Consider the following 27,273-nt stretch of genomic DNA (forward strand, 5'->3'; position numbering starts at 1 on the left):
CAATCCTACTGGGCCTCAAGAACAAGTAAATCACGTGATGTATTATATAATTGAATTGAGCAATTGGGCAACATGAAACTGATTTCGTGAATTATGGCCTAGGGCTCGTCTGGGCCGCGAGTCCAGCTCTTTTCATAGAAGCCCAGTCACACAAGTTTTAGGAAGGGGTTGGCTTTAGTCGAGTTCTGCATGATAATTTGGCCGTCCATTTTGAGGACATGTGTATTGGGTTGTAAGTTGTTTAGTAAGACATGAAGTTGAGATATGGACTCGTATGAGGCCCAAATACTTGCTAGATGAATACGCCATGGTAATTGACTAATTACGTTGCATGATTTCTTGTCACAACTTATATGTTTACTTGAATGTGAACCGAACTATTCGACATGTGATTTGGTGTAACATGAAGTTGTGGTGTAACTATGAACCGGATACTTGTTATGACTTACGTGATGATATGTGCTTGGTTTGTTTATTACTTGAGTAATGCGTGCGATGAATACGTGAATAATGAATACATGGAACTAACTGTTATTGGTAACCACACTAGGATTTGGTTGATCAATTTGAAACAAGTAGCGTAACGTAACATACCGAGCAAGCTAAGGTGAGTTCACTACATTCGAGCATGTGTCCCAGTGGTTGGGGACAGTCAGGGGGTATCCCATAGGGGGATAAGTCTTTGGGTAAAAACGGGTATATTGGTTAATATTCTCACCTATCATCTTTTGTAAGTCCCTCATCGGGTATTAGTTAGTAGCGCTACTTAGGTTTGGCACCCTCACACCGCTCCTAGAGAGGACGGATGTGAACTAATGACCCAGTCGTGGCCCAGTACTAGATAGGAGTACGTGGGAAGGGCAGTCATGTATTTCAGGAGCCGTCTTGTTCGGAATTGAGATATTAACAATATTACTTGCATTGTCAGTGAACTATTTTACATACGACCGGTAACAAACGTTTTCTAAAACTGTGAACTCGCCAGCTTTGTCTGATACACTTGTTGCATGCTCGCAGGTCGTTAGGTATCTTGGATTTGGAAACTTGCTGTCTGGAGGAGCAGGAGTGGTCATGGGTCGACTGAAGAGACTCATATGATTATTTGTTTACTATTACACATTAGTTTTTGAACAAGTTAATTATGGTTTATTATTTGCTTCCGCTGAACATATTGGTTTTTGCATAAACTTGTGATGGGATTTTTATTAATTATTTGAGAATTTATTTTGAAACTTGTGGGTTCAATGTAAGTAGTGGCTCATTGTCAGTACGTCACACGCCTACCAGGGACACTCCCTAGGTGGTATTTTTGGGGTTGTGACATTGCACTTCAATATCCTATTTTATTCCCTTACGGAGATGATGGTTACAGAATTGACATCCCTCATCGAGGTGTCGTAGACGTAATCAATAAGAAACGTCCAAATTGTACAATGAGAGAGTTTTTTGCATATCGTGTGCAAGACAGAATTAATCAGTTTTCATTGATTCTAAATTCAAGGAGACTCTTTCAACAATTCTTGGTTGATGCGTATACTATGATTGAGAGCGAAAGGCTTAACTACATACGACTTCAACAAAAGAATCTAAGGTCAGATAGCTATGAAAGTCTATGTGAATTAAGAAATAAGGGCCAGCAAGACATATCTAAGGTTGGAAAACGAATCTTTTTGCCCTCTTCGTTTACCGGTGGCGCTAGATATATGATGCAAAATTATTTAGATGCCATGGCTATCTGTAAGTGGTTTGGTTATCCGGATTTTTTTATAACCATCACGTGCAATCCAAAGTGGCCTGAGGTAAAAAGGTTTCTTAGAGACACAAATCTTAAACCTGAAGATAGGCCCGATATACTGACGAGATTGTTTAAAATAAAGTTGGATTCAATTTGCAAAGATTTTAAAGAACGCCATCTATTTGGAAAAGTTGCAGCAGGTATTTTATCAAATTCCTTTTTATATACATATTAGATTTATTTAAGTCTACTAATGATTTCATTTTATACAGTTGTTTACACAATCGAGTTTCAAAAGAGAGGATTGCCTCATGCCCACCTATGCTTATTCTTAGAAAATGAATCCAAACTTCCAACGGTAGACCATGTTGATCCATTTATAACTGCAGAAATCCCTGATGAAGATGAAGATGCAGAATTATATGCGCTTGTGAAAGACTATATGATTCATGGTGTGACACTTCGGATTTTCCCGGGAAACCTTTTGATGTAACTTACGTGTATATGTGTTTTGAATGAAAAATTGATCTATCGTTGATTCGTGTTATGTGCCAATAATGTGTATAATATATATATATATATATATATATATATATATATATATATGTGAGTTATATTAGCGAGCCGAAACCACAACCAAACCCGAGACCCGACTCGAGACTTAGGCCGGTTTGGGCCTTGGGACCGGGTAACCCAATCCGGAAACCCCCCTTGCCCACTCGAGATCCTATATAAACCAACCCTCCCCTCCCTTAACCATTTTTACAAATCTCACTACACTCTCACACTCTCCTCTCATCTCTCTCACTAAACCCTACAAACACCAACACTCGCCATCATCCTATTCCTACTCGGAACCAAATCGGAGACATCAAGCCCTCGGATCAAACTCAACATCGCACTAGGAAGACCACCCTTCATACCCTTCATCAACCGGTTAGTTTTGTGGCTTTGTTGATTTTGAATAACTCTTGAATGCTTGATAGTGCTTGATTGTTGATGTTGTTGCTATAAAAGGCTTGTTTGATGATAAAAGTGGTTGCTTGAAATGAATCTTGTGTCTTAATGAAAATAATCCTATTTTGTGATAAATAGTTTTGTTATTCGGTTAATGTTAGATGCTTGTTTGAAAGATTTTGACCGAATAATATGCATGATTTGCTTGATCTCACGAGTTGTGGTTTATGATGAAGCATGCTAGACTAGGAACCGAGAATAATAATGCCGATTATGTCAAAACAGATTGTGTTAAATATGTGTTCTTTGATCTTATGGTTTTTGTGCTTAAATGATGAATGTGGTTTGAATATTGTTTGATTATGTGATGAACAGTTTGAAGATGGTTTGTATATTCAAAATATGTGTGTTTGATCCATTTTAGACAAGGGTTAGACAAGAAAACATGTTTTAGTGGCATAGTACAATCTGATTTCATGAAATTGCAATTCTATTGGCCAGTACTGTTTGCAGGTTCTAGAAACTGATTCATGTGCACGTAATCACGGTTGCGAGTCGCAACCTTTGGTTGCTACTCGAGACCACAGCAGGATTTGTCGAGACCTCCCGGTTGCGAGTCGTAATCAACGCGTATCGAGTCCGGTTGCGAGTCGGAACTGCTGGTTGCGAGTCGTAATCTCTGGTTGCGACTCGTAATCAAAACGTGACGAACCGAGACCTCGGTTGCGAGTCGCAACCTTGGTTGCGAGTCACCTTTGTCTCGACTGGGCTGTTATTGGGCCAAAGAACTTGTTGGATTATCTGTTAACTGGACTGCTTGTGTAACTGTTACTGTTTAGGCCCAATACCCCAACTGTTTGTATATTTGCATGTTATACGTGACTGCTTTGTGTATTGCCATAAGTGTTCGATATGTGTTTACTTGTACCCGACTTGACCCATATTTGGTAACCATGTTAGGACGTGGTGACCAACATACTTAACCAAGTAACGTATCATACCGAGCAACCCAAGGTGAGTTCACAACTTAAAAGCATGCGTCCCGGTGGTTTGGGACACGAGACTAAAACAACCCTATCCCCTTGTAAAGGGGATACCATTCACTTTCCTTCCCTAGTTATTGGGAACAAACTTACTTTATCTTCCCTTGTATTGGGAAACCTTTTTAGTTAATTACTGTTTATACGGAATGCAACCAACGGCACTAAACGCAACTCTATCACTCAAGTCCCTACTACATAATACCGATTAGTCGCCGGTGCCAGGCGAACGGGTTATTAGTTGATAGCGCTATTTAGGTCTTACCAGCCTCACACCGTGCCATGGTATGGGATCGGTCGTGAACTAATGTACTCAGGCATCCGTCAATGATGATAGAACATTGACATCGGGGCATCCTGCGGAAACGCAAACGGTTACCTAGTGTTCGGTATTGGAAAAACAGTTTAGTCGCTAACTTTTGGGGTAGCTCCCCAAGGCATGTATAAACGGATAAATTAACTGGTGAAACGAGTTTTTGGTAATTAAAACTGGACAACTAGTGAACTCACTCAGCATTATTGTTGACCCCTTACTGCATGCTTTGCAGGTGGCCAGTGACTGGAGCAGCTGCTTGGGATGTGTAGTGGTCGTCTGCCCGTGTGTTGGGCATTTATCATGCTTACCTTATGAACATTGTTTAAAACTGTTTATTTATGCTTCCGCTACTTATTACTATTTAAACTAGAAACCTTAAACTCTGAACTTGATATTTGCTAATCTTATGGTTAGTAAGTATTACTTTTTGTTATCAATTTAATTAGTCAGTATAATTGGTGGCTGGATCCTGGTCAGTCACGCCCTCAAAGCGGGTGTTATCCGCAGGTGGATTTTGGGGGTGTGACAGATTGGTATCAGAGCCATTGGTTATAGTGAACTTGGTTTTAAAAAGGGGGAAAAATCTTTTTGAGAAAAACCAGACTATAACCCGTGACTCGTGACGACACTACACTCCAAGTACAAGGCTCGACTTATCTGACCTCATAGCTCGGACCCATATTTACTTGCTTAATTGTCTTATGCTTTCTGTTTTACTATACGTACTAGTCTGCCTGATTAGATAGATGCGTCTCCTCTCTTCTATCTTATTCTCGCTATGTTACGACACCGCACTCATACTATGTTTTCTGGTTATGAAGACAATGAGTGGACGCGGACGGGGAAACGTCAACATGACTCAGGCTCAATTCACTAACCTGCTCAACACGGTGGCTGCAGCTTTCGCAGCTCACCCTATAGGTAAGCTCGTTGTTTTAGGATGTTTAGATCCTACCGCCACATCGTCTTTTCGCCTCTAAACCTATTTCGCTTCACTCCTCACAACAGGTCAGCCTGCGCCTGTGCAACCACGTGTTTGTACCTACAAGACCTTCATGGATTGCAAGCCTCTTCCGTTCAGTGGCACTGAGGGTGCCATAGGTCTCCTGCACTGGATCGAGAAAGTCGAAGCTGTTTTCGCTGTCTGCGAGTGTCCCCCTGCTAATTGGGTGAAGTTTGCTACTGGTACTCTTGAGGGAAGCGCACTTTCATGGTGGAAGGCGCAAATTCAAATGCTTGGTTTGGAGACTGCTAACGCTACTGCGTGGGAAGATTTCAAGGACATGATCAAGGAAGAGTACTGTCACAGGGATGACATTCACAAACTCGAGGACGAGTACTATGAACTCAAGATGGTTGGGTCAGAGATTGAGACCTACACCAAGCTGTCCAACGACTATGCTGCTCTATGTCCAAACATGTCCCGACCCATGTACCGAAGGATCGAATTGTACATCAAGGGTTTAGTCCCGGAAATCAGGAGCCATGTAACCTCGGCTAACCTCCCTACTATACAGCCCGTGGTTCGTCTTGCCCACAAACTCACCAACCAGGCTGTGGAGGAGGGCAGGTTGCCCAAAAGGATCAGTGCTGTGGAGGGAAGTTCTAGTGATGGTAAACGAAAATGGGATGGAAATCAGGGCAAGGATGCTAACCCTACTCAAGCCCCAGCTCAGCAAAGGAAAACTGACAACAACAAAGGCACTCAGCAACAGGGTGGCTACCGGGGAAGCTACCCTAAGTGCAACAAGTGTAACAGGCACCACAATGGGGCATGCAACAAGGGTCAGTGTCAGCGATGCCACAAGATGGGGCACGAAGCCAAGGATTGTAGGAGTCAGTTCCCAGCAAGGCAGAATCAGCAACAACCCCAACAGCAACAGCAGCAGGGAAACAACCGGGCATGTTTTAAATGTGGGGCAACAGGGCACATGCGTAAGGATTGTCCTGAACTGAATCAGAATCGCAACAACAACCAGGGAGCTGGGAACAATGAGCAAAACAACAATGCTGGGAATGGCGCAAGGGGAAGAGCTTTCGTAATTGGAGCTGGAGAAGCAAGGAACGATCCCAACGTCGTGGCGGGTAAGTTCCTACTTGATGATCGTTATGTTTCTGTGTTATTTGATTCCGGTGCCGATGCCAGTTATGTGTCCCTTCGCATTAGTAAGAAACTTAAGCACTCGCCTGCATTATTAAGTTCTAAGCACAGCGTCGAGATAGCTAATGGTAAGAACATCGAGGCCACGCATGTGATCCACGACTGCACGCTAGAATTGTCTGGCCACACGTTTAGTATCGATCTTTTCCCTGTCAAACTTGGAAGCTTCGACGTCGTCATTGGTATGGATTGGTTATCCAAACATCGCGCTGAAATCCTCTGTCAAGAGAAAGCAGTTCGTATACCTCGTCGTTCTGGTCAACCCCTCATCGTTCAAGGCAACAAAGGTGGAGAAGTCACCGGCATTATCTCGCTTTTAAAAGCCCAGAAGTGTCTGCAGAAAGGGCACACCGCTATCCTAGCACTTGTCACCAACACCCACGAAAAGGAAAAGAGGATTGAAGATTTTCCTGTAGTACGTGATTATCCCGAGGTATTTCCTGAGGAACTACCTGGACTCCCTCCCCACCGTCAGGTCGAATTCCAAATCGAGCTAGCTCCCGGAGCAGCACCCATAGCTCGTGCACCGTACCGTTTAGCCCCTGCAGAACTGAAGGAACTCTCCACGCAACTACAAGAACTACTGGATAAAGGATTTATCCGTCCTAGTTCATCACCCTGGGGAGCACCAGTACTCTTTGTTAAGAAGAAGGATGGCACATTCCGAATGTGCATTGACTATCGTGAGTTGAACAAGGTTACCATCAAGAATCGTTACCCTCTCCCGCGCATCGACGACCTATTCGATCAGCTGCAAGGATCGAGCTACTATTCTAAGATTGACCTGCGATCAGGCTATCATCAGCTGAGAGTTCGTAATGAAGACATCTCTAAGACTGCATTCAGGACTCGTTATGGTCACTATGAATTCCTCGTTATGCCTTTTGGAATGACCAACGCGCCGGCAGTGTTCATGGATCTTATGAACCGCGTATGTAAGCCTTACCTCGATAAATTCGTGATTGTGTTTATCGATGACATCCTGATTTATTCGAAGAGTCAAGAGGAACATGAACGACACCTACGCCTTATCCTCGAACTCTTACGCAAGGAGCAATTGTACGCCAAGTTCTCGAAGTGCGACTTTTGGCTTCGAGAGGTCCATTTCCTCGGCCATGTAGTTAACAAGAACGGAAATCATGTTGATCCAGCTAAGATCGAATCAATAAAGAACTGGCCTACACCTAAGACCCCCACTGAAGTTCGCCAATTCTTGGGTTTGGCAGGCTACTACCGCAGATTCATTCAGGGATTCTCAAAGATTGCACAACCCCTCACGACTCTCACTCAGAAAGGCGTCGCCTACAAGTGGAATGCAGCACAGGAATCTGCTTTTCAGAGGCTTAAGGATAACCTCTGCAGCGCTCCTATTCTCTCGTTGCCTGAGGGCACTGACGACTTTGTGGTTTACTGCGATGCGTCTATCCATGGGCTCGGTTGCGTATTAATGCAACGCGAGAAGGTTATTGCCTACGCCTCTCGACAACTCAAGACGCATGAAAGAAACTACACTACGCATGACTTGGAACTGGGAGCAGTGGTTTTTGCTCTTAAGATATGGAGACATTACCTGTACGGTACCAAGTGCACTATTTACACCGATCACAGGAGTCTCGAGCATATCTTTAGGCAAAAGGAATTGAACATGCGACAGCGTCGATGGGTCGAACTCTTGAATGACTACGAATGCGCCATCAAGTACCATCCGGGCAAGGCCAATGTCGTGGCAGACGCCCTCAGCCGGAAGGACACTATACCGAAGCGCGTGCGAGCATTGCAACTTACCATCCAGTCTAACCTCCCTACCCAGATCCGAAATGCTCAAGTTGAAGCATTGAAACCGGAAAACATCAGGGCTGAGTCTCTGCGAGGGTCGAGACAGCAATTAGAACAGAAAGAAGATGGTGCTTACTATGTAACAGGACGCATTTGGGTTCCACTCTTTGGAGGTTTACGTGAACTCGTGATGGACGAAGCCCACAAGTCCCGCTACTCAGTACATCCGGGTTCGGACAAGATGTACCACGACTTGAAGGCTAGATATTGGTGGCCTGGTATGAAGGCCCACATAGCAGCATACGTCAGCAAATGTTTGACTTGCGCAAGAGTCAAGACAGAATACCAGAAGCCAGCAGGTCTACTCCAACAACCAGAAATCCCGAAATGGAAATGGGCGCAGATTTCCATGGATTTTGTTACAGGGCTACCTAGGTCTCAACGCGGAAATGATACTATCTGGGTAATAGTAGATCGACTGACCAAGTCCGCGCACTTTCTGGCTATTAAGGAAACGGACAAGTTTTCTACCTTGGCGGAGATTTACTTGAAGGAAGTAGTTTCTAGGCACGGAGTGCCAACCTCAATTATTTCCGACCGAGACGCTCGTTTTACTTCGGAATTGTGGCAAGCTATGCACAAATCCTTTGGCTCACGTCTGGACATGAGCACCGCATATCACCCGCAAACGGATGGACAGTCCGAACGCACTATCCAGACCCTAGAAGACATGCTTAGGGCGTGTGTGATCGATTTTGGCAAGAACTGGGAGAAGCATCTACCGCTAGTAGAGTTCTCCTACAACAACAGCTACCACACTAGTATTCAGGCAGCACCTTTTGAGGCATTGTACGGTCGTAAATGCCGGTCACCTCTCTGCTGGGCAGAAATCGGTGATAGTCAAATCACGGGCCCAGAGATGGTGGTAGATACAACGGAAAAGATTGCCCAGATCAGACAACGCATGGCGGCAGCTCGTGACCGTCAGAAGAGCTACGCTGATAAGCGTAGGAAACCATTGGAATTCCAGGTCGGTGATCGGGTTCTACTTAAAGTCTCACCCTGGAAGGGTGTAGTCCGCTTTGGTAAGCGGGGCAAGCTTAATCCGCGATATATCGGACCATTCGAAATCACTGAGAAAATCGGTAAGGTTGCTTATAGATTGAACCTGCCTGAAGAACTGAGTGCGGTACACAACGTTTTTCACGTATCCAACCTGAAGAAGTGTTTGTCGGATGAAACACTTGTGATTCCTTTTAAGGAATTGACTATTGACGAACAGCTACACTTTACTGAGGAACCGATTGAGATCACGGATCGAGAGATCAAAATCCTCAAACGTAGCCAGATACCTCTTGTACGAGTCCGTTGGAACTCGCGACGTGGCCCAGAGTATACCTGGGAGCAGGAAGATCAGATGAAGCACAAGTATCCCCGGCTATTCCCTAACGAAAACCCCAGCACTGAAGCTACAACCGAATTTCGGGACGAAATTCCAAACTAACGGGGGGATGATGTGACACCCCGTTGAAACGCTTTCACTCACACTAGCTTGACAGTGGCTGCCTTAACTTTCGGGACGAAAGTTCCTAAAACTTGGGGATAATGTGACACTTCGGATTTTCCCGGGAAACCTTTTGATGTAACTTACGTGTATATGTGTTTTGAATGAAAAATTGATCTATCGTTGATTCGTGTTATGTGCCAATAATGTGTATAATATATATATATATATATATATATATGTGAGTTATATTAGCGAGCCGAAACCACAACCAAACCCGAGACCCGACTCGAGACTTAGGCCGGTTTGGGCCTTGGGACCGGGTAACCCAATCCGGAACCCCCCCTAGCCCACTCGAGATCCTATATAAACCAACCCTCCCCTCCCTTAACCATTTTTACAAATCTCACTACACTCTCACACTCTCCTCTCATCTCTCTCACTAAACCCTACAAACACCAACACTCGCCATCATCCTATTCCTACTCGGAACCAAATCGGAGACATCAAGCCCTCGGATCAAACTCAACATCGCACTAGGAAGACCACCCTTCATACCCTTCATCAACCGGTTAGTTTTGTGGCTTTGTTGATTTTGAATAACTCTTGAATGCTTGATAGTGCTTGATTGTTGATGTTGTTGCTATAAAAGGCTTGTTTGATGATAAAAGTGGTTGCTTGAAATGAATCTTGTGTCTTAATGAAAATAATCCGATTTTGTGATAAATAGTTTTGTTATTCGGTTAATGTTAGATGCTTGTTTGAAAGATTTTGACCGAATAATATGCATGATTTGCTTGATCTCACGAGTTGTGGTTTATGATGAAGCATGCTAGACTAGGAACCGAGAATAATAATGCCGATTATGTCAAAACAGATTGTGTTAAATATGTGTTCTTTGATCTTATGGTTTTTGTGCTTAAATGATGAATGTGGTTTGAATATTGTTTGATTATGTGATGAACAGTTTGAAGATGGTTTGTATATTCAAAATATGTGTGTTTGATCCATTTTAGAAAAGGGTTAGACAAGAAAACATGTTTTAGTGGCATAGTACAATCTGATTTCATGAAATTGCAATTCTATTGGCCAGTACTGTTTGCAGGTTCTAGAAACTGATTCATGTGCACGTAATCACGGTTGCGAGTCGCAACCTTTGGTTGCTACTCGAGACCACAGCAGGATTTGTCGAGACCTCCCGGTTGCGAGTCGTAATCAACGCGTATCGAGTCCGGTTGCGAGTCGGAACTGCTGGTTGCGAGTCGTAATCTCTGGTTGCGACTCGTAATCAAAACGTGACGAACCGAGACCTCGGTTGCGAGTCGCAACCTTGGTTGCGAGTCACCTTTGTCTCGACTGGGCTGTTATTGGGCCAAAGAACTTGTTGGATTATCTGTTAACTGGACTGCTTGTGTAACTGTTACTGTTTAGGCCCAATACCCCAACTGTTTGTATATTTGCATGTTATACGTGACTGCTTTGTGTATTGCCATAAGTGTTCGATATGTGTTTACTTGTACCCGACTTGACCCATATTTGGTAACCATGTTAGGACGTGGTGACCAACATACTTAACCAAGTAACGTATCATACCGAGCAACCCAAGGTGAGTTCACAACTTAAAAGCATGCGTCCCGGTGGTTTGGGACACGAGACTAAAACAACCCTATCCCCTTGTAAAGGGGATACCATTCACTTTCCTTCCCTAGTTATTGGGAACAAACTTACTTTATCTTCCCTTGTATTGGGAAACCTTTTTAGTTAATTACTGTTTATACGGAATGCAACCAACGGCACTAAACGCAACTCTATCACTCAAGTCCCTACTACATAATACCGATTAGTCGCCGGTGCCAGGCGAACGGGTTATTAGTTGATAGCGCTATTTAGGTCTTACCAGCCTCACACCGTGCCATGGTATGGGATCGGTCGTGAACTAATGTACTCAGGCATCCGTCAATGATGATAGAACATTGACATCGGGGCATCCTGCGGAAACGCAAACGGTTACCTAGTGTTCGGTATTGGAAAAACAGTTTAGTCGCTAACTTTTGGGGTAGCTCCCCAAGGCATGTATAAACGGATAAATTAACTGGTGAAACGAGTTTTTGGTAATTAAAACTGGACAACTAGTGAACTCACTCAGCATTATTGTTGACCCCTTACTGCATGCTTTGCAGGTGGCCAGTGACTGGAGCAGCTGCTTGGGATGTGTAGTGGTCGTCTGCCCGTGTGTTGGGCATTTATCATGCTTACCTTATGAACATTGTTTAAAACTGTTTATTTATGCTTCCGCTACTTATTACTATTTAAACTAGAAACCTTAAACTCTGAACTTGATATTTGCTAATCTTATGGTTAGTAAGTATTACTTTTTGTTATCAATTTAATTAGTCAGTATAATTAGTGGCTGGATCCTGGTCAGTCACGCCCTCAAAGCGGGTGTTATCCGCAGGTGGATTTTGGGGGTGTGACACATGGTCCATGTGGTAACGCTAATTTAAGTTATCCATGTATGGTTGACAATAAGTGTTCGAAGGGTTTTCCAAAGAATTTTCAAGATCATACTACACTGGATTCAAATGGATTCCCAATATACAAAAGAAGAGATAATGGTGCTTATGTAGTAAAAAATGGAATCGACTTAGACAACAGAAGTGTTGTGCCATACAACAAAAAACTTTTGAAACGCTACCAGGCACATATAAATGTTGAGTGGTGCAATCAAGCCGGATCAATTAAATATTTGTTTAAATATATAAATAAAGGCCCTGATAGAGCAACCGTTGCTGTTGTCCAACATGATAATAACAATGAACAACTAGAACAAGACGAGGTCAAAGAATATTATGATTGTAGGTATATATCGGCTTGTGAGGCATCTTGGAGGATCTTCACCTATGATGTGCATTACAGGACTCCTTCTGTTATGAGGCTGCCTTTCCATCTGCCTGGAAAACAACCTGTTGTTTTTGGACCCGACGAGGATATTAATCAAGTCCTTAACAAACCATCTGTCAAAGCTTCAATGTTTCTTTCCTGGATGGAACGTAACAAAGACCCGAATGACACATTGGCCCGTACACTAACATATGTTCAGTTTCCAAGTTGGTATGTATGGAAGCTTGATAAACGTTGTTGGGAACCTAGACAAAGACATAAGTCAATTGGGAGAATTCACGCTGTAAGTCCGTCTCTTGGGGAAGCATATTATTTAAGAATTCTTCTTAACAAAGTGAAAGGACCAAAATCTTTTGATGATATTAAAACAGTTGATGGTAAGGTATATGATACATTTAGAGATGCATGTTATGCACTCGGTCTTTTGGACGATGACGCAGAATACATTGAGGCAATCAAAGAAGCAAATGAAACAGGATCCCCTTCGTATCTTCGTAATTTATTTGCTACTTTGCTATTAACAAATACGTTGTCCAGACCTGAGGTTGTATGGGAAAGCACATGGAGATACATGACAGACGACTTTATCTACAGACTTAGAAAATATCATCGTCTTACAGGTAATTGTTTTAAATAAATTGTTGTTATTATCCCTTTTTTTTTGTTTTTGGTTGCGTTATATATAAAAAAAAAAAACAATTTTCATTTAAAGAAAACATGGTTTTGTGTTTCATTTATGCTATATGGTTTGGTTTATTAAATATTTTTTGATTTCATAACATGATAATATATTTTTTTTTCAAATTTTTAACAGATTTATCAATTCCAGATCACCAACTTAAAAACTATGTTTTGAGTGAAGTTGAAAAATTCTTAGCCAGAAACAACTCATCACTCAGAAGATTTGAGACAATGCCGTACCCAGATACTGCGTCTATGTCTGATTCAGACAATCGTTTGATTAACGAGGAGCGTATTTACGACCAAACGAATCTTCAAGTTGAATTTAATAATCAACTTAATTTGCTAACTGAGGAGCAACGGTCAGTTTTCCAACAAATAATCAACGCAGTTGAGAGTAACAAAGGTGGGGTTTTTTTTGTGTACGGCTATGGTGGGACCGGCAAGACCTTCTTATGGAAGACATTATCTGCGGCAATCAGATCAAAAGGTCAAATTGTATTAAACGTTGCTTCAAGTGGCATCGCGTCGTTGTTATTGTCTGGTGGCAGGACCGCGCATTCCAGGTTTCGTATTCCATTGAATCTTACTGAGGATTCAGTTTGTCATATAAAACCGAATGGAGATGTTGCTAGACTACTACACGAAACAAACTTGATTATATGGGATGAAGCGCCTATGGTCCATAAGCATGCATTCGATGCGTTGGATAGAACAATGAACGACATTTTCAATATCGAAACTTCAAACAGATCAAACATCCGCTTTGGAGGGAAGGTTATTGTTTTAGGAGGCGATTTTAGACAGATCCTTCCTGTTGTTCCAAATGGTGGAAGACAAGAGATTGTCAATGCCTCAATAAGTTCGTCTTATCTGTGGAATACATGTAAGTTGCTGAGATTAACAAAAAACATGAGGTTAACAGTTGGAAGTTCAGCATCCAACGCTGAAGAAATAAAACAATTTGCCAAATGGCTTTTGGATATAGGTGAGGGAAATGTTGGTGGTCCAAATGATGGAGAAGCGTCAATTGAAATACCAAGCGACCTTCTAATCACTGATACATCGGATCCCATTTCCACTTTAATTGATTTTGTGTATCCTTCAATTCTCGAAAACTTCAACAATCAGAATTATTTCAGTGAGAGGGCTATACTTGCACCTAAGAACGAGGTTGTGCATGAAATTAATGATCGGTTGTTGTCACTATTCCCAGGAGAAGAACGAGAGTATCTTAGTTCAGATAGTCTTTGTCAGTCTGAAGATCCAAACGCTACACAACAAAAACTATACTCTCCTGATGTGCTTAACGGTCTTAAAGTATCCGGCTTACCTAATCATAGGCTAGCACTAAAAGTAGGCGTGCCGGTGATGCTATTACGTAACATTGACCAACAAAATGGGCTTTGCAATGGTACACGACTACAAGTCAAAAAAATGTATAACCGTGTAATAGAAGCCGAGATAATATCCGGAGGGAACATAGGCACACGCACTTATATACCAAGGATTAGTTTGATACCTTCTGATAAAAAAATTCCTTTTGAGTTTCAAAGGAGACAATTTCCGTTGGCTGTTTGTTTCGCAATGACTATTAACAAGAGTCAGGGACAATCACTGTCTAGAGTTGGTCTGTATCTGAAGCAACCAGTTTTCACCCATGGTCAGCTGTATGTTGCTTTATCAAGAGTTAAAACCAGACAAGGAGTTAAACTTCTGATTTTGGACAATGACGGCAAACCTACTAATAAAACGACAAATGTAGTTTACAAAGAAGTATTTCGTGACTTGTGATCTCCATGTACTCATTCATCAAACGATCTTACATTCCGTGTAACTGTTCCATAAAAATCATAATAACATTATTATGTTCCATACACACAATATTACACAAATTTGCATCATCATGTATCTCGAGATATTACATTATTCGTCTCATTGTAGTTTACTAATTTATTATTACTTGAACGTTTATTTAATTCAAACGATTAAACTTGATCCCTTCTAATAAAAAAGATTCCTTTTGCTTTTCAAAGGAGGCAATTTTCACTGGCCGTATGTTTTGCAATGACGATCAACAAAAGTCAAGGTCAGTCTCTTTCAAGAGTTGGTTTGTACCTCAAACAACCGGTCTTTTCTCATGGTCAATTGTATGTTGCCTTATCTAGGGTGAAAACAAGAAATGGGGTCAAAATACTCATTCTTGACAACAACGGGAAAACTACAGATAAAACAACTAATGTGGTATATAAAGAGATTTTCAACGAATTGTGATATCTGCATATTGATGGTTAATAAAAAGTTTTTACATGATCCATTTCAAGACGTGTATATATTCGTAACATTTTATGTAAACAACGATAATAAAGCGATATTATCTTTAATCAACCCGTGTAATACACGGGTCCTTAGGCTAGTGTGTACATATAGTACTACCAAATGTAAACAACACATATGCTACGTGTTCCATTATGTGAAACATGTAAGAATTCCATCCATCATGGAAATCCTATAAATAGGAGTTAACTAAATTGAGAAGTTCTCATTCATACGATATCACTTCACTCTAAAATTCTACTGTTTATTTTTATTATTTACCTTATAATACTCTAAAAAGCCTGCTTCGTTTTAAGTATTTTAACTCCCGATCAATGCTACCCTTTCCGATTGATCTGAGCCTCATAACATATGTCAGGGCTCTGCCCGACTAAGTTGTTGGGATTCTATCTCGGGACTTCAGGACAAGGTTGATTTAGGGGTACTATACTTAACACGAGTGCATTATATATTTTAATAGCCCAAAAGTTATACCCAAAATTTATACCAAGAGATTTTCTAGTTGAACCCTAAAGTTACAAAGTGGGTCCATTCTCTTTTCTCACCGTTTTATTTCCTTTTTGTGATTTACCCAAAACTATTATTTATTATTCTATTTTGTAAACAACTCTCATCAAAAGTCATGCCTATTATTTTAATTACCCATTAGGAAACCCTAGTTGAGACACCCAAGTAATCCTGCACAACTCCTAAAATTTTCATAACAATCAGAATCAGGATCAGGGCCCTAAAACTCGGGGGGGGGGGTATTCCCCATTGAAGATTATCATCACAGTTTGTTGTCAAAATATAATTTTCAATTTCCGTCGACTCAGCAAGCCTACCCAGGAACGTGGCAACCCTATGGTGAAAGATAACCCGTCGCGACACACGACGCCGGCCAGGCAACCCCTCGCGACACGCGGGGGGTCGATTTTCCAGCTATAAATAGTAGAGTCTGGGACTTGGCATTCTGCTTTAGTTCGACGATAAAATTCGTTATATACACTGAGTTATAGCCGTTTTACTACCAAACACACACAATCCCGAAACGCTGCTACGATACAGGGTATTAACTCAATCGCTGCTACGATTCGATGTCCGATCGATTGAAACTATCCAACAGATGTTTAAGTGCTGCCCACATTAGCGTTATACTTTGTCATTCATCGTGATTTCGACTTGAATGTTTGAGTGCTGTCCAAACTCGGGCTATACTTTGTCATTCGTTGTGAATCCGCTGGATGTTTAAGTATCGCACTTTGTCATTTGTTGTGATGGTATTAATCTCGGGAGTTCATCGTAAATTTTGTATTAGTTAATTACCTAGTTTCGTGTGCATTATTGTTTAAATAAGATTATCAGGCTTATCAGTAGGCTAAACTTCACCCCATACACTTACAATCAAAGTAGATACTAATTCTCAGAAGAATTGAATCAGGAAGCTTGTTAATTCAATACTGCATGCTTATGATGTGAGTCATTCTCTTTTTATCAATTGTTTTACAAAACTCCAAGTTATTTTCAAAAGTTATAATTACAGGGATTAAGTCTTTGTAATCACCAAGTTACAGCCGGTATGTGGGGTTTTGTATATATTACTTGATAATCTTCACCATTGGGGCAGCCAATGGGTGATATGACCATAATCACAAACACCATTAGACAGGTGGGCCAATGGGTCGAGTGACAAAGTACCGTGGGTAGTTGGTTTGATATCAGAAACATTGTAATCGCTCTTAATAATGTAAATTATAACAAATGTGTCGTTTTCCGTAAACTGAATGATCTCACTCAGTATTTCCCGCTGACAAAACCTTTTTAAAACGCGTTTCAGGTAATTACAGTATATTGGAGTAAGGATTGGATCCGGCACTGAAGGACTTCAAGGAGTGGCTTATTTTATTAATTAAATAAAATTAAGAAATATTGTTTTAAAGCTACCATTGTAAAACATAGGTTTTATCCCATCTATTTAATAAATAAAATCCGGTGTTTTTAAACTCTAATATTTTCCTAACTCACGGTCCTGATGAAATTTCCGCTGCAATGTTTTTCAAAATAATCACCGGTACCACTTGACTGCTCGCGGCTTCCGATTCCGGCCAGGATGGGGTCGGGGTCGTGACAGTAAAGGTGGTATCAGAGCCACTGCTTTAAGCCAATAGGTGTTGTGATAATAATACCTAAGCTTAAATAAAAGAGTTAGGAGATTGATATTAACTGGTAGCACATCTGATAGTATTTAGACTGGAACATAAGAAAAGATGCCTTAGTATAAGCTAAGCCACTTGTCTAAGATTAAGTGTTTTAATAATACCTAAGTTTAAACGGAGAGTTAGGAACTTAATATTATCTGATAACACTCAGGATGATATTTAGACTTGAACTTAAGAACTTTGCCTTAATATAAGCTTTAAGATAAATTACTTATATAAATATAATGTAATGAATATTGATATGCCATAAGAATGGTAATTAAAATATTGCAAGATATGATAATTAAGCAATAATACTTAATTCTTGCTTATTAATATTACTTGGTCTAGAATAAAGATATGTTATGGAAATACAAATTTCCTTGATTCTGGATAAAAGCCCTAATAAAAGAGGCACTTTTAAAATCTTGAAAAGATACTATTTATGGGAAATAGAAAATTTTCTCCGGGAAAACTGGGTATAGAGTAGCAGACTCTCCAGCTTGTCCGGATATACTGAGATTACCTCTCCGGCGTGAACCGGATAAGACGGGGTATATAGTATGTCAAACAAGTGACAAGATTTCCCTAAATAATATCATGACCTAATATCTGACTTGTTTTTGGAAATATGAATCTGTTAAATACATTGACCTTATAGAGGGTATGTATATTACAGCATGTGAAATATATGATTATATAGATATGTATATCTATAACGAATTCCAAAAGCCAAATAGGAATAAAGCACAAACATCTGTGTCTAGATTTCTTTATCAGGAATCTCTTTTCCAATATCAAACATTATTTCGTTTGATCATTTACCTCGTAACTCGTACAATGAGAACCCTTTAAAGTTGGGACATCATCAAAAGTATAAGAATTTCCAATACGTTACCATAAACTATTAACGCAAGTAAGAAGCATATAAAATTGTGCTAATACACAAGAAAACACATGAAACTTAAATTATACGTCCACAAAGGTCAAAGTATATCACATACGACTTCCAAGGCAAGACCTTTGTAAAATATAAATTAGGCACGATGACACCAATGCTAATTCCGCCAGTAGAAGAACTACTAATCAAAAAGAAGCACTTTGCCATATGATCCTACAACCGACATAAATCTCGCTGAGGTACGTTGTAACAAGATTTCACAATTATCAGTGCACAGTCTAATCAGAGTCATAATTATTATTACTGCAAAAGGAGTCATATACCTTTGCAAATTCCCTATTTTATTTTATTCAACATTTCCTGGTAATGTCACTTAACAACAGTTATCACACAAAATTCCAGATAAAGTCTTTATATTTCTTTTCGTTGAAAATTCTGACTTCTACATAGAATAAGTTGTTCGCATTTCTACTTCCTCTAATAGTCATCATATCATGAGGATTTCTTTCATAGTAGCGAATATCGATCTATTTCATTTCTTGGTAAATCCACACGTTACACATACTCTGTTTGTTGCGCATATGATTCGCTTGCTTTATGAAGACCACTGGAGGGCTTCATTCCAATTTATTATTTTATCCAAACTCAAATATCATTTCGTTATATTTGATTTTTACTGTAAACCGCATTATTGCAAAACGATAATTCTTTGATATCGAGTCAATGAATTTTGTTAAATAATTGAGGTGAAGAATTTATACTTATATATATATATATATATATATATATATATATATATATTATGCTGAGGTATACTTTCATTTAAGTTTATGTTTAAGTTATCTATTATTAATAATTTTATTATTAGTAATAATATATTAATAATAATAGTGTTAATATTATTTTAAATACTATGGTTATTGTCTAGGGCAGGTATTAAGTAGCCTAGCCTTAGTTAGACATGGACTGGCCACCTATGCTTAAACAAGGCAGCACTAACCAATATTCAACCATGATAATAACTAGTTAATGTATATAAATCCTACTTATTTAGTAAATTTTAATTATATATAATATATATATATATATATTATTTTGTATTGTAAGGAGAAGACATATTTTCATAAAACGATACAAGAATTAGAGGGACGAGTAAAATTATATAATAATTGTCTATCACATGTTTTGTGGTAACTAGGTACCGTAACGCTTTGGCAAGAAAATAACCATATAAGAATAATATAGTAGTCATCAACTACATTGAGTTAGGAGAACATTGTAATATATAAAGAATAGTCCCCGTTTTCACTTAATTACAACATTTGTAAATATATTCATAACGTTATATGATTTCAAAATGAAAATAAGTAAATCACATAGAATCGACCTATTAAGTATTATATATTTACAAATATTTTACAAATACTTTTGTAAATAAATATTTTTACACCTTTTAACTTCATTGCGGTATTTTGTAAATATATATTACATAGTAAATATAAGTTATTTTCCACAATATAGTAAAATACTAAAATATTTTATTTAAAAGTAGTGACCCTTTTACATATAGTAAAAACGCGTAACAAATAATATATATTACATTTGCTTTACAAATATAATATAATGGTTGTTCATGCCAAAACAACTTATTTTTATTATATTTCGATCTCTAGAACATAGTATGAAAAATATGGTCACTAATAGTATACTATCACATTATTTCACAATTAAAACAACTTGGAACTCTAAACCATGATACACTAACTCTATTGTCTTTTAGTGTATCTTTGCAATTCACTCATCTCAGCACATTGATTTTCTTATATCATAATTCAATATTTGACAAATCATTTTCATGCTTTTATTTCATTTTGAATCTGTCGATCCTAAGTCTTCCTCAGTTGCTAATCAATGTAAGCTTTCTTTTGACAAAGAATTTTTGTTAATTCTAAAAGTCCTTCACATTCATTTTAAATATCTATTGATCATATATCTTTTGGCTTGAACCTAGTCATTCTGGAAATTATAACATTCCATCTCATTCGTTTGTCATCAATTTCTTGAACTAATTCAGTTGAACCATTGAATCCTACTTTTTATACAACTCATATTTACAAAATTTAATATTTTAATTCTGTGTCATCTACCTTAATATTATTTTTATTGATTAAATATGACATAAGTCTAAAAGAAATATCGTAACCCAAATCTCATGGACGAGATTTAAAACAAGGTAGGGAGAATGTAACATTCCTATTTTTATATAAGAGTGATAGGTTTAGTTAAATTTATTAACCACTAGTAACTAGTAACTAGTTTATTTTTAATATAAATATTCAACCCAAATAGTTTTAAACACTATTTTCTATAGTTGGTTGAAATATTATACCAATTAATTGGCCTATGTATGGGTGACCTGTCTAATAAAAATAAAAGTACATACAAACTTATAATTATTAGACAGGTAGATTACAGGTAAATTGACCGTTAGAAATATAAAATACCTAGACGGACCTAGGAACCGTATAATAATTGAATTATATAAATACATTGTATTTTGAACCTACTCTATTTTTAATGAAACTTAGACCCAAATGTAGACAAAAATATTCTCGTTCCAATAACATATTCATTATTTTCTAGAACGCTATATTTTATAAGTTATAAACGCCAAATAAGTAAACAAATTAATTATAATATATATATAAGTAATAATAAAGTTAACAAATGAAAGTTTGTTGGAATTGTATGCATACCAAGACAAGCAGAAATGAATAAAAATAAAATAATAAAATAAAATTAAACCATTCCTTTTAGTTAAATCAAATAATGATAATATGTGTACATATAGTACTACCAAATGTAAACAACACATATGCTACGTGTTCCATTATGTGAAACATGTAAGAATTCCATCCATCATGGAAATCCTTTAAATAGGAGTTAACTAAATTGAGAAGTTCTCATTCATACGATATCACTTCACTCTAAAATTCTACTGTTTATTTTTATTATTTACTTTATAATACTCTAAAAAGCCCTGCTTCGTTTTAAGTATTTTAACTCCCGATCAACGCTACCCTTTCTGATTGATCTGAGCCTCATAACATATGTCAGGGCTCTGCCCGACTAAGTTGTTGGGATTCTATCTCGGGACTTCGGGACAAGGTTGATTTAGGGGTACTATACTTAACACGAGTGCATTATATATTTTAATAGCCCAAAAGTTATACCCAAAATTTATACCAGGAGATTTTCTAGTTGAACCCTAAAGTTATAAAGTGGGTCTATTCTCTTTTCTCACCGTTTTATTTCCTTTTTGTGATTTACCCAAAACTATTATTTATTATTCTATTTTGTAAACAACTCTCATCAAAAGTCATGCCTATTATTTTAATTACCCAATAGGAAACCCTAGTTGAGACACCCAAGTAATCCTGCACAACTCCTAAAATTTTCATAACAATCAGAATCAGGATCAGGGCCCCTAAAACTCGGGGGGGGGGGGTATTCCCCATTGACGATTGATCGGAGTGTCGCGCTCCGGTCAAAGATAATATTTATATACCCTAATTACTCTTAACAAATAGCTAGTGGTAGCAAGGGGTCGAACCACGAAGAGTATGTGGTTTGTGTGCGGATTTGATTGAATTATGAATAGTTGTCACTTTTATGAAGCTTGCTATATTGTTTTTGTATATTTTTGCTTGATTGAAAGATGTGAATTGAAATTACTAAAGCAATTAACTAAATTAACTACTAAATGCAAGAAGTGAAAATGATTGTTTAAACAATAATAAGAAAACAAGGCTCAGACCCGGTTTCAACAATTGCAAGACTTAGCGTTACTATGTATTTTAATTAGCTTTACTTGAAATAGTTCGTTAACGGGTCGCAATCACAAAGCTTAGGTGTCAATCGCTATCAACGTCGTAAACAACGGACCATGATACACTTCGTTACTTTGGACTAACAAATCCTACCAAAAGACAAAGCATAAATACGTGCATTCATTTCACAAAGTCAAATTTAATCATTCACTCGACAGTTTGCAAATTCAATACCAACGTAGGGCAATTGTCTAAGATTCAAACGCAATTCAAGTTGTCACAAAACAATCAACAAAACATAATAAACCCTAAATCTTACAAAAGTCTACACCGGGGTGACACCTCCAAGAAATTAGCCAAGCATGATCGAAGAAACTTGATCACCGGATGTTGGAAGCGTGAATTGGATCATCATGAAGCTTGAAGGTGAATTGATGGATGAGGATTAGGGTTTTAGGTGAGTGATTATGGTGGATGGACGAATGGTTGAATGATTGTAATGGTGATGAGCTAGGGTTTGGAATTGGATGATGATTCGGGTTGTTAAGAAGATGGAATCTTGATTGGAGATGAAGTGGTGATAAAGGATAGATGAATAATGGCTCCAAGACCTGTTTTCAAACTCCAAATAAGTTGTAACTCCCGAATTGATGGCCAACAACCCCATTTGACTCGTTCTAAACCCCCAAACACATAATTTCGCGATCAAACAATTGATGAGCCGTCGCCGACGGCCTGAAGCCCCGTCGGCGACGGTGCCTACTTGTTTACTTTTGGCCTACGGCCTAACTTCCTGTCTACGGACATTTTTAGGCGACGGAGATATATGAAAACCGTCGGCGACGGCCCAAGTGGGCGTCGGCGACGGTGCTTGGGTGTTTATCTTTCTGTTTTTTCGCATTCCTTGCTTCCGGTTGACCCGTGTCGCTTCCCGGTGGTTCCGTTTTCGCTCCGGTGACCCGTAAAGCTCCCGAAAGCTCCTTAAACTCCAATAAACCTGCAAAACACAAATCTAATTAGGAGTAGGCAATTCGGAACTAAAACTTATGTAAAATCATCAAGTTAAACGATTACAAGCACCGGTTTTCAACCACGTATCACATCCCCACACTTGTCTTTTGCTTGCCCTCAAGCAAATCTGCTTTTCACTTTCACGTGGGTCAAACAACGAATATACATCCCATTCCCGAGACAAGGGTTAAGGTCTAATGTCATACTAAAGTTCAAACTCTTTACCATATTCAATGTATTTAGCGGTGACGTGCTTTAAATACCCACATGGTTACCCAAGATTAACCCGCCCGTAAAACTAACAGATCATGCATATCCCTCACAATGTGCTCTCCACTCGGCTTAAAGTTTGCTAACATGTGTAATGTGTTAGCTTTTCAACAATTAATCGCTCAAAACCAAATAGAACACGTACCCGCATAGGCTTGCAACTCAATCATTCTCCACTATCGAACACAATTACTAAGCACAAGTCAAAAGGTCTTTGATGGGTTGTAACGGGGCTAGGCGAAGGGTAGGAATAGGATATTTTTAAGTGGCTATGGTGATGAAAAATTCGAATTTTATTACAACAGACTATCCTAAGTAAAAGCAAACTATAAACATCCAACATGGGCAAAAACTTTCGCCTTTTATTCAATAAACTACTAGCACATCTTTTTGTGTTTTTTTCTCACTGCTTTTTCATTCTTTTTCGCAACATTTTCTGCTTTTTTTTTTTTTACCTATAAACCACCACTAAACAAACAAATAATCCTAAAATCGAATTTCCATCACACGGGTTTAAAAGAAAAAGGTTTACGGTCATGGCTATAGGGTGGTCAAATGAAAGGTTTAGGCTCAAAGTGGGCGACTAGGGGATTCATTTGGGTAAAGGTAAGCAAATGGTGTAAAAGAAAAAGGTTTACCTAATGCCTTAATCATTCTCGTGCTTGTATTCGGTCTATAGTCTCGAATGTATCAAAAGTTGCAAGTTCTACAATACGCGACTAATGGCCCACTCAACAAAGAAACATGTAAATGTGAATCTATGATGTAGAAAGGCTCAAACCTCACGTATAAGGGTATGATATGTGATATGCATACATTGCTAGTTCCTTAGGCGAATTATTCTCAAATAACCACCCACTAAATACCCGATATGCTTATTAATTTGAACTTGACCATGACAAAAGACCAAATGGTTTGTGACATCCCTCGTTGACTTGATTACTTGTGCTTTTGAGGTTGCTTTGAAAACAAGACATTTTTGAAAAATTTTTGAAATTTTCCCCCATCCCCACACTTGAGGTAAACATTGTCCTCAATGTGTAGTATTTAAATGAACGGGTCAAAATCGAAAATTTTTACTACTCCCCCATCCCCACACATGAGGTACATATTGTCCTCAATATGTAAGAACTAGAGTTTGTAAAGCACAAGGGATGTGACACGGCTAACCTCCCCAAAATTACACCCCGGAAAATAGAATACAAAATACAATCCACTTATTTGCTAACTAAAAAATCAAAGGTAAAAAGAAACGTATGCACCTGGTTTTTCATTAGTTCCTCGTGTGCTCTTCATCTTTTCAATCAAGCGGTCGTCTCACGAACATAGCGTACCTACAAATCTTAACCCTCGTGTAGAAGCATGCTTCTCACAACCATCAAAACTTGTTAGTTACCTAGTTCTACCACTTTTATGAAATTATCACCAAGCCATACATTATTGTACCTTTAACTTTATGTGGAAAAATAATTTACAACAATAACAATCCTAACTCACTTTCGTAGGAATCACGGTTGCATTTAGCGTATGCAACAAGCCCTTTAAACCTCCCGATAGCTCGGGAGGACGAGTCGGTCTCGTGAGGGTTATATAGGGAACACACCCACAAAGTTCATTTAACTAGGCAATAATTTAAATAATCAAAATGAGAAAAACGAAACTAAACTAATAATATACAACAACAACAACAAAAAACGTACCTTGCCTCTACCGCTGATATCTCTCATTGGGGTTCACGGGCGGGTTCGGCTGGTACGGATAACCAGTAAGGGCCTCAAGCATATCCCTATAGTTATCCAACGGGCTTGACTCTTGTTGGGGTGGCGGTTGGTATGGCATGGGAACAAAACTCGAGCCAACTGCTTCGGGCCAGTGAGGGATTGGATCGGCTGGCCCTCGCGGATGAGGAAGGTTGGGGTAATCAGTCCACCCCGAATGTTCAGCATATGGAAGCCCGGCTTGATAATCTCGTTGATGGCGTTCTTGGTCATGGAGTACCTTGAAATTGTTGATTGCCATCTGATTGGAGAAAGCCAACGCCCCCCATCGGCGTTGGTCCAACTCTGCCTGTGCATTCCGGCGTCTAGCATCCTCTTCCTCCCACGCTTGTCTGTGGGCCCTTTCCTCTTCTTGTAACTGTATCATGCGTTCCATTTGAGATTGTTGTAACGCATGTTGCAGTTGCTGTTCCTCCAACTGTTTTTCCACCCTCTCGCGGAAAGATGATTGAAAACCCCATTGTTGTTGAGAGTACGCCCCTTGCGCCTCTTCCCATTCTTTCCGACTAGCATGGTACTCTCTTGCTTCACCAATACCTGCCGACACATTGTCGTAGATCCCTTGATCCGCACGGTTCCACAACCGATATGACGGTATTTGTCTTTGATTCACAAAATCTGCCACATTGGCAGAGATTTCCCTATGCTTTTTTCGGTACCTACGCCTCGGTCCCCGTGGACCGGAAGGATCAATGTCCTCCTCAACATCGGGCATCTCCTCATCGCCCCCTTCTTCCTCACCTTCTTCATCAACCTCCTCGTCGTTGAACCGATAGCTATCCCCTTGGTCATCTTCAACCGTGTGCAAATGCCCAAAGGATTTCACGGTTATATTCCAATGTCGCCTCATAGAGGCAAAGTTGAATTGATCAATGGGTTTGGATACCCATAGTGAGTCTTGAGGTAATGCGTTTTGTTGGAGAATCATGGCGCTGATCAATCTTGGGTAAGGAATCATTTTGCGTTTAAATGATTCCCGTGTATCCCATGTGTTAATCATAACAATTTGGCGCCACGAGAGCTTGGGCGTCCCATATAATAATGCACGCACCACCCGACAGTCGGGTGCCTTCACCGTCCCACGGTCTCCAAACCGTACCATGATGTTCTCCAACGAGATACCTTGCAATATTTTTCCCATCAGAGACAAATCTGCCCTTGCATTACCTGAACCCCCAGAGCCGGGTAATGTATCCTCCAAGAGAGTCACTGGGTCAGCATCATTCCTCTTGTTATCCAAAAACTGATCATACCCATAATAATCGTATGCATCGACCCCAAGCGAGTCAAACCTCGCTATAGCATTCATATGCTCGAAGGACATCACCATTTGATTTTTCCCAATGTTTCCAATCAACTTCCACATATGGGCTGGTCTATCGGAATGTTCAAAACGAAGAGTGGATAGCCACTCACAAACTGCCGCCAAGTATACCCGATTGGTAATGTCATCACACCAATCAATCACTCGCTCCCAACCGAGTTTCTCGAACCTCTGCACTATCCCAATCTTCCTAAACTCTTCGATATCCACCGTACATTCACAAACCGCCCTGTCAGGTACGGGTTTCGAAATGCCCGTAACCATTTTCATCTTCCACATCTTGGCTTCCAACTTCTTGTTCTTGTATCTAGAAAGAGCCTTTGTTTTCTCTTCCTTCCATTTCGAAGCCGACCCACTATTCTTCGCCTCTTCCCAAGCCCAATCTTGTCTTTCAAGTTGACCATCGCCTTCTTCTACATTACTAAGTTGTTCCCATTTCCTTTGGTAAACCCCAGAGCCTGAACCGGCTCCTGAAGATGACCCTTGACCAGAAGTTTTTGCCTTCTTGCTCCCACGTAACATGGCTACAATCATAAGACAAAGATAACAACAATTAGTATATTCTAACCTTCAA

General features: G+C 39.5%; 1 protein-coding gene across 1 annotated transcript; it reads left to right on the forward strand.

The window, feature by feature from the left end:
* Window positions 1–1,433: 1,433 nt before the first annotated feature.
* Window positions 1,434–14,865, forward strand: LOC110943902. The gene is made up of 4 exons (XM_022185633.1): window positions 1,434–1,935; window positions 2,008–2,187; window positions 12,258–13,010; window positions 13,205–14,865. Exons 1-4 carry the CDS (start codon window positions 1,434–1,436, stop codon window positions 14,863–14,865), a joined length of 3,096 nt encoding a protein of 1,031 aa, XP_022041325.1.
* Window positions 14,866–27,273: the final 12,408 nt, after the last annotated feature.

This window comes from Helianthus annuus, chromosome 5 (assembly GCF_002127325.2).
Source record: "Helianthus annuus cultivar XRQ/B chromosome 5, HanXRQr2.0-SUNRISE, whole genome shotgun sequence".
Lineage (NCBI taxonomy): Eukaryota > Viridiplantae > Streptophyta > Magnoliopsida > Asterales > Asteraceae > Helianthus > Helianthus annuus.

Excerpts from the sequence above, each read along its gene's own strand:
- LOC110943902 (XM_022185633.1), top strand. The coding sequence starts at position 1,434 with ATGAGAGAGTTTTTTGCATATCGTGTGCAAGACAGAATTAATCAGTTT. Across the intron at positions 1,936-2,007 it reads ATTTGGAAAAGTTGCAGCAG|TTGTTTACACAATCGAGTTT; the intron begins GTATTTTATCAA and ends CATTTTATACAG. Across the intron at positions 2,188-12,257 it reads GAAAGACTATATGATTCATG|GCCCTGATAGAGCAACCGTT; the intron begins GTGTGACACTTC and ends ATATAAATAAAG.